The sequence below is a fragment of the Apium graveolens genome, chromosome 1 (genome assembly GCF_009905375.1).
Source record: "Apium graveolens cultivar Ventura chromosome 1, ASM990537v1, whole genome shotgun sequence".
Taxonomy (NCBI): Eukaryota; Viridiplantae; Streptophyta; class Magnoliopsida; order Apiales; family Apiaceae; genus Apium; species Apium graveolens.
Window position 1 is genome coordinate 178,311,173 of NC_133647.1, and position 8,552 is coordinate 178,319,724.

At 31.7% G+C, this 8,552-nt stretch overlaps 1 protein-coding gene across 1 annotated transcript; it reads left to right on the forward strand.

Moving 5' to 3' along the window:
* The first annotated feature begins 3,979 nt into the window (after window positions 1-3,979).
* LOC141712101 (uncharacterized) lies at window positions 3,980-5,192 on the forward strand. The gene is made up of 6 exons (XM_074514906.1): window positions 3,980-4,129; window positions 4,201-4,480; window positions 4,584-4,656; window positions 4,775-4,896; window positions 4,980-5,055; window positions 5,138-5,192. Exons 1-6 carry the CDS (start codon window positions 3,980-3,982, stop codon window positions 5,190-5,192), a joined length of 756 nt encoding a protein of 251 aa, XP_074371007.1.
* The last annotated feature ends 3,360 nt before the right edge of the window (window positions 5,193-8,552 follow it).

The following is an 8,552-nucleotide window of genomic DNA, read 5'->3' on the forward strand; positions in this document are numbered from 1 at the left end:
ACACTCTTGCTCCCGAAAGGTACAGCTCTTCTCACCAGGCAAATGGAATGATAAACGATGAACAGATATGGATCGATGATGTATTGGAAAACCAAAAATCCGATGAGCAGCCTCGGATGCACATATATAACGTCCATCAAAATACTCATTTATCTCATCAACTACCTCATCAGATTTCTCTGTGTTCCCTCCATTTTGACCTGTTATTTCAACAGTAACACGATCGTGTCCTTTAAGTCAATACTTGAATAAGTACTTTAAGCTACGTGCATGGCAACAAATCTCAAAATTCATGTGGCAGTAGTATTTGACTAACAAATCGCGGCTATATGGAACTACCCATTGATTATCCAGATTACATTTTCCTTTAGAAACAGTAATGCTGGTTTTACGACGTTTGTAAATTGGAAAACCAGATTGGTCAAAAGATGTTTGAGCTTGATACCTGTCATAATTGTTAAATAGTCAGGACAAATGGAAACATATATATCAACATTAAATATTTTATTCATTTTTCTAACTTACTTCTTCAGAAAATGCTTCGTACATTTAAAATCCTTCATACACGCATATTTGGGATTATCAATTCCGTAAGGCCCATGAATCATAAAAGATTGCACAGCAGCATAATCTACAAGGTCTGTTTCAGGATCAGGAAGTTCAGCAGATACATATTTATCGACATTATTAGTCAAATTCTTTTTAGACTCAGAAATAAGCCAAATCAGCAAATGAAAATGAGGAAGTCCGCGCTTCTGAAATTCAACTACATACATCACTGAAATGGAAAAATATGATAAAAGTCAGACATTAAATTAAATAAATAACAGTAAACAAGTTACATACACATATATTTAGTTACAAAATTAAGTAATACCTCCAATACATACTCCAAAATAATGGTTGGTCTTTATGTCATCTAGCAACTGCTTCAGTTTCAAGTGGAACACACGTGATATTATATCTGGAGAATCAGAAGCAGAACAACCAGGTAATTTTTTCATCATTTCTTGTATTTCATTTCATTGAGAATTACATGTCATCGTTAGAAATATGTCAGGGTGACCAACAACACGACAAACGGCAAGTGCATCTTGAAAATTCTGTTGCATATATCTTTTAGATCCTATGAAATTTGTTGGAAGAACAAAACCTTTCCCAGTGGTTGAATCCAAGTTTCCATTCCTTACCTTCTTCGCTATATTACTATACAGATCATTCCTAAGAATGGTCAGATGAGTACGCAACCACCAGAGACGCGACTGCTCAATATATGAAAAAGCGTCAACTACATATTGCTGGAACAATTTACCGCCCAATCGAACTTGTAATCCTATTTGTAGTAAAAATCTAATATTTGTAAGAATACAGAACAATAACCTAAATTGTAATTTAAAATTGAACAAATTTAAATAAGAAATTTGATTCCAACAATACCTTCATTCAGACGTACTTGTAACTTGTAAGCATAATACTCTTTCATTGTTATCCGCTTACGTTTCTTCTTGGACTGGTTCTCAGGATCAACATAAGATATTTCATCATGATATCCATCCTCGCCAGCTGGAAACAGAAGTGGGTACTGTAGTGCCATTAGAGACGGATGAATAGTTGAGATTCTTTCAAGATCTTTATTTTATTTCTCTAAAATAATGTCATGTTCACCAACAGTGGTTTTTTCGTCTCCAACCATTACAATTGCAACTTCATCAGAAGGACCAATATTATTCTCACGCCCACTCTCTGAATGACTTACTTTAATCTTTATCTTCAGGTCTCTTATAGGCTCCTCTCTGAAACGATCACGGGCATAACGAAATTTGCGAACCAAATGATTAGTATCATCCAACATTCTAATCAACCCTTCAACAATTCCAGTGTCTATTTTGTCACCATCATCAACTTTAAACCACTTCGTTCGGTTATCAACCTCTTGCTCAGTATCATATACATAAAGTTGACAAAATTTGGGATCTTCTCCATCATCCGGTATGAGAGTACCGAAAATATGATGATTTTGACCATTAAGCCGATATATGTAAGGAGTTCTGCCACGATTGATAGAATTATCCACCTTACCACCCATAGATGTAAAAGCAAACATGGCATTATAGAGCCTGATGTTTTTTCTTGAAATGTCTTGACTTGGCCTTATTATTGTACAACTCAAATAGGTATGAAGGAATTGGAGGAGTTTCGGGCAATTTTATTTGACCTTGTGAACAACAAATGCTAAACTTAGGCAAACCACGGGTGAAATTTTTATTAACCTTCTCTTCTTTCCACATTATAGCACGGCACTTGGGACATTCTACATCAGGAGATCCTAAGGTTGCATAACCATCTACTAATCAAAATAGGCTCAAAATATTAGACCTAAACAATAACAAATAAAACAAACTGTCAAAATAATGTAATAGAGAAAAAACCAGGAATAGCAGCCTTATTCTGTATTCTGTCATTCTTATGAACATCACTTTCTTCCGAAAAAGCACCTTCATCTTCATCATGGACATATTCTATATTTTTATGAAACAACAATCAGAATTGTTATTAGGCAAGCAAAATAATAGTACATGGATAAAATCTTTTGACCATCATCCCAAGGTAGATCCTCTTCTTTATCACTCAAACCATCAACAACATTTTCACCAACCAAACTTTGCTCTGAAACGTAAGGTGTCATTATAAATTTAATGAATGTGGTGTTCAAAGGAACAATAGATGCAAAACAAACAATGTATGAACAACAGACCAACATTCTCATAGTCAACATCATGAATGGAAGATTCTTCAAACAATCGTGAAGCTGATGATGCGGAAACTTCGGGAGCCACAAATCGACTTTATTTCGTATTTACAATTTGCTCATTCACAGACGACTTCCCAACAAAATTACATGTTAATCAAATCTATTGAAATCTATTTACGAAAATTATTGTCAAGTATGCAATGAATATTTTGGGTAGAGTTTTTCATTAGATTTCAATTTTTTTCGCTCTGATTTGGGTAAGATGCCTGCAAAATAACACAAAAGTTGTTAGATTTTTACATTCAGATCTAATGACAACAAACTCAGAATAAAATACAAACCTCTTTCATTTCACTCTGTGTTTGAAAAATCAATCCCAATAATTATGAAGGTGATGAAAAAAGCACACAATAAACAAACAAAACATATAAAAAAGGAATTCAAAACTTCAAACACAAAAGGTAGCTGGCCATGGTATAAAGTTTCAAAAAAATTGAATTTAAAACTTCAAAATCAACGTACAGATGGAGTAATGGGCAGCTGTACCAGGAGACAAAATGAAAGTACTATGCAAAGTCTTCTAACACAAAAAAGGAAAGGCAGACAAAAGAAAGGATGTTGTACCAGTGCTTGTTGCTTCCAATTTGCATGACTGTGTTGGAAAATAAAGAGGGGTTGTGCACCTAATAACAGAAAATAGTGGTCCTCGTGTATAGACATGTGGCAGAATGTAATAATGTATGCATATGTGAATGTAGGAAAGGTGCTTGTAGAAGAGTTGGGATGGCAAAATTGGTAATTATAGGTGAAGTTTTGGGGTAGGGGGTGTAAATGTATACAGGCAACAAGATTTATATTATAGATAGATTTCATTGTAACCTAAATCTTGAGTAGCATCTGTACTTCTGAATTGCCATTCGGTTGCTTGCTGAACATTTGAAAGAAGTTATTTGTGGTCCAACTATGTCAGGAATATTATTGTTGTCTTATTTTTAAGTGAAAAGTTATTTGCATCATTCAATTTTTTTTACTATATTTCCACTTTTAGAATGAAAGAATCAGATGACATAATGTTGCATGTCTACCATAGTGTATTTGTATTGAGGTCCTACCATTGCTTGAAATTTTAAATTTATAGTCAATGTTATTGGTCCATACCTTGTCTATATAACATAATAGAATCCCAGGATAAGGTATACACCTTTCTTGCTATTGAGTCACACGGCAATGACTTCTAAGAAATATGACTCTTTCCGAGATTTAAAAAAAGGAAAATATGATTGGAATGTAACTGCAAGAATAATGAATATGTGGAGGGGTTACACCAATCAAGGAGATCCATTTCAAAGTTTCAACCTATTGCTAATAGATAACAAGGTTAGCACCTTTTTTTTAACATTCCAATTATGCATTTGTACAAGTCCAGTATTGGTAACATTTATGAACAGAGAAGTAGGATCCATGCGTTTGTACCCGGCAATGTTGCTTGCAAGATAGAATCCACTTTACAAGTTGGCAGCATCTACAACTTCAAGAATTTTACTGTGAGAGAATATAAACTAGATGACAAATTCAGGCATCTGATTAAGGATATTCAAATTGTATTCTCTAATGAAACCAAGATTCCGGATATGGATGAGAATGAAATGTTCATTGAGCAGGCTGTGTTTGATTTCTACGATCTTGGTGAGCTAAATAATATTTCTAAACAAACAACTTATCTCACAGGCAAGTTATCTCAACTTATATTTTCTGATTTTAGAATTTTTATACCACTGTGAAGTTTTTCAAATAACACTATGTTCTTAAATTTATCATGTTAAATATGTAGACGTGATTGGTGTCATCAAAATCCCAGTACCTACTCTTTCCAGGTTCACAAACAAATTGAACCATGAGCAGCGGTAAATAAAATTTTTCATAACTGATGGGAGGTTTGCATTCTAAATGTTGATTATTTAATATACATCTCTTTATATTACAGTATCTATGTTTTTAATTTTGAATATATTAACCTTATAGGAACTCTGTCAAAGTGACCTTTTGGGATGCATTTGCAGAGCTTTTTGCTGAAGCTCTAAAAGAGGAATATGAATATCCTTTCATCATTACTATTGGTAGTGCCAGAATACAGGAGTGGAACAGTATGTAAAAAGAATCTCCCAGAACATCTTCAAAAGATTATAAATTTTGTGATTTTGTTTATTTCACTTTTTTCCCGATAAAGATGACGTATCACATGTTGGAGCTACTACCTTCTATCTTAACTACAATCACCACAGTGTTGGTCAGCTTCGGAAAATGTATGCCTTTACCAGACTTTTGTAGAAGCATACTATTATACTCCAAGTTATTTATTATCTAACTAATTAATTATATTAACAGGCTGAAGGAAGATATGTTTTGTGATTGTGAGCTTACAAGAAGAAGAATTGTTTAATATCAAATATTGTATCGTTGAAGAAATGAAGAATCTTGGTGAAGATGACATTGGGGTATTGTCAAATTTTCTATTTATATTATAAATATCGTCCCTTTTTACAGTTATTTCTTTAACCATAACTTTGTTCGTAGAATGAAGTGATGTGTTTTCTGAGAATTGATCAAGTGCCTATCATGGAAACGTGGTTTCGCTATATATGCACTTTATGCTACAAAGAATGTAAACTGGTTGGCAAACAATGCCACTGCCTGTTTTGTAAGAGGATTGTGCCACATCCTGAGAAATGGTATAACATTTTCTATTTTTATAATTAGTTATTTTATTATATACTTTTCATTCATTGTACTTATTTAATTTTAATTTTTTTTTATTTTCGATATTTTTTTTCACCGGTTTCATGAATTCCCTTCCTTTGATAGTTTCATTTTCAATTAATGGATGTACTATTTTACACACTTCTTTTAGTACTCAAAAATGTCATGTTTTCTAATTTTTTTGGAAATAATTTTTTGGTTATTAATAATAAAAATAAATGGTGTGACATGCTAAACTACTAAATTGCTAAATTACTAGATATAGTCTCATTATCACGCTAAACTGCGACCAAAACTTATCCCACTAAATTACGATCAAAATTCATTCCTAATTTTTTATTATTTTAGTATAAATCTATAAATATTATATATATTCAAAAATAATATATTAAAAATAATATATGATTTGATGGAAAATTCAAAATTTATTTAAATATTAACAGAACCCGTGTATTGCACGAGATTTAACACGAGATTTAAACTAGTAGTAATAATAATAATAATAATAATAATAATAATAATAATAATAATAATAATAATAATAATAATAATAATAATAATAATAATAAGTTTGAATAAAACAAGCAAATCAATTCAAATTTCAAACTTCACTTCTCAAAGCGAGCTTCTAGACCCGACCCGATCCATTTCCATTCATTTTAGAGTAATTTGCGGTTTGTGTACCTGAAATTTTAACTCTCTGCACTTTCTGTACTCATAGTTTGATATCTAGCGAAATGCATGCTAAAATTTGTTAAACCTTGTAAATTGCATACTTCCATTACATTATTTTAATAACGTCAATTTGCTCCGGCAGAAGTAGGGGTATTATGGTATTTGCCCCATATACATGTATGTCTATGTTCGGCTTTTTCAATTTTTCTTATTGAGTGAGACTGAATTTTTTTATATAATTTTAATAAATTACTTAATAACATTTACGGAAATTTCTTAACATTCTTTTATTAAATTTTACAATAAAACATGTGTCTCCTTTATTGTTATAAAAAAACTAAGAAAATAAATTATAAAAATCGGTGCTTTATATCATTAAAAAATATACTTGCTCGCTTCAGTTTTTACCTGTAAGCTTCAAACACATCGTACCCGTAATTATTTCTCAAAATCGTTATTTTAAAAAGCAAAAATCGGCATTATACGGTAGAACAACTTTTCAAGTGATTAATCGAATAATTGGTAATTAATCGAACTGATTAATCGGAGCATTAATCAGATGTTTTTAATAAAATAAAAATAATAATTAATTTATTAAACTAAATATAACAATTTTAAAAAAAGTGGTGTGATATAAAATCAAATCGGCAGAGTATATTGAAACAATTAATCGAGAAATTAATCGAAAAAATCAGTGAGCTTTTGAACAAAACTCAAAACTTATTATTAAAAATAAAATATTATTTAGGAAAATAATTTTATAAAAAATAATATATTCAATACTGTAATATATAATAGATGATGTTAAAGATTACTGGAGCTAACAATGTCCTTAGCATCTCTGATCCTAGTATGGAGCAACTCAAATGGACATCTGATCTGAGTAGAAGATTAATGAACAGTTATTTTCAGTAATCAGTTAAGCTTGGGGACAACCCTAAGTAAGTTGTATTGTTATCTAAATTTGTATTCTGTACTTGTAACACTTAAAGTCTGTAAAAATACAAAAGAGCAGACTGAAGTCTTTTTCCTAGAACAGTATCAAGCCTAAGGATTCTATCTGGAAGAAGATCAAGAAGATCATGCCTCAGAAGAATTTTGAAGAAGCTTGGAGTTGAATAAATCTGTTTTGGAGAAAAATATTCTAAGTCAAGATCTCTACAAGTCACAGATTTAATGTTATTGAGAAGTCATTCGAGAACTCCAGAATGACTTATCGAGAAGTCATTCAAACTCCTGAGAGTACCGACGGATGATCAATATCTGCTCGACGGATGAGTTATATATATCTAATCGATTGATAAATAATATCTACTCAACGGATGAGCAATATCTACTCGACGAATGAGCCATACATCTACTCGACGGATGAGCAATATCTACTCGATGGATGAGCTATATATCTACTCAACGGATAAGCAATATCCATCGGGAATGTAGAAGTCAGGAAAGCTACTTAAGAACTCAAGAAAATATCGACAAGTCATTTATTCACTAGAGAACTCGGAGTTATCGACAAGTCTATATTCATTCGAGAACTCAGAGATATCTACAAGTCAAAGTGAAGATATGAAGACTAGAGATCTCGATGAGCTAAAGACCTCTAAAAGCCAAACTCATTATGGAGTACTAGAGATCTCGATAGCCTATGTACTTATCGAGATGTCAAGTGTTCTATTAATTCAAACTGGAGATCTCGAAGTACAGTCTCAAAGTACAGAATTGCAGATCAGTTCAATATTCAAGATAAACAATCAACAAACAATCCAACAGCTGGATTGACAAGTCTATAAAAAGCAGCTTGAAGAGTGTGCACGATCAATGGCAAAGATTAACTGACAGAGGAAGATTAAAGTAAACACGGGATGCTAAAGATATGCTAATCCAGAAATGGAAGATTTGTTTTTCTATTAATAGAAATGACAAGTGACAGTTTAGAAAAGTTAATAGCATATTTATTATTCATTGTGTAAACCAGCATTTAACTGAGTTATAACACAATCAGCATTTAACTGAGTTATAAAGTTAACACTGGTCCTCTAATTAAAAGTAACAATTTAGATCAAATCTCTTGTATTACTCTCGAGAAGAAGCTGAGCTCTTTATCATCAAAGAGCTTAAAAATTTTGTAGCAAAACATCATAATTTTTAATACAAAAATTAAGTGAGTGTTGAAGATCAGTGTTCTTTATTTTATGCAAGTTTAATTTCTGCATGAACACTTTTCTATACAAGATTTAATTTACTTTGTTAAACCATTATCTTTCAAGAAAAACCTAAAATCAGAAAAACACATTCACCCCCGCTCTAAGTGTGATTCATTATTTAACAAATACGTTTTATAATACACTTAAAAATTGAATTGGAC

Excerpts from the sequence above, each read along its gene's own strand:
- LOC141712101 (XM_074514906.1), top strand. The coding sequence starts at position 3,980 with ATGACTTCTAAGAAATATGACTCTTTCCGAGATTTAAAAAAAGGAAAA. Across the intron at positions 4,130-4,200 it reads TATTGCTAATAGATAACAAG|AGAAGTAGGATCCATGCGTT; the intron begins GTTAGCACCTTT and ends ATTTATGAACAG. Across the intron at positions 4,481-4,583 it reads ACAAACAACTTATCTCACAG|ACGTGATTGGTGTCATCAAA; the intron begins GCAAGTTATCTC and ends TTAAATATGTAG.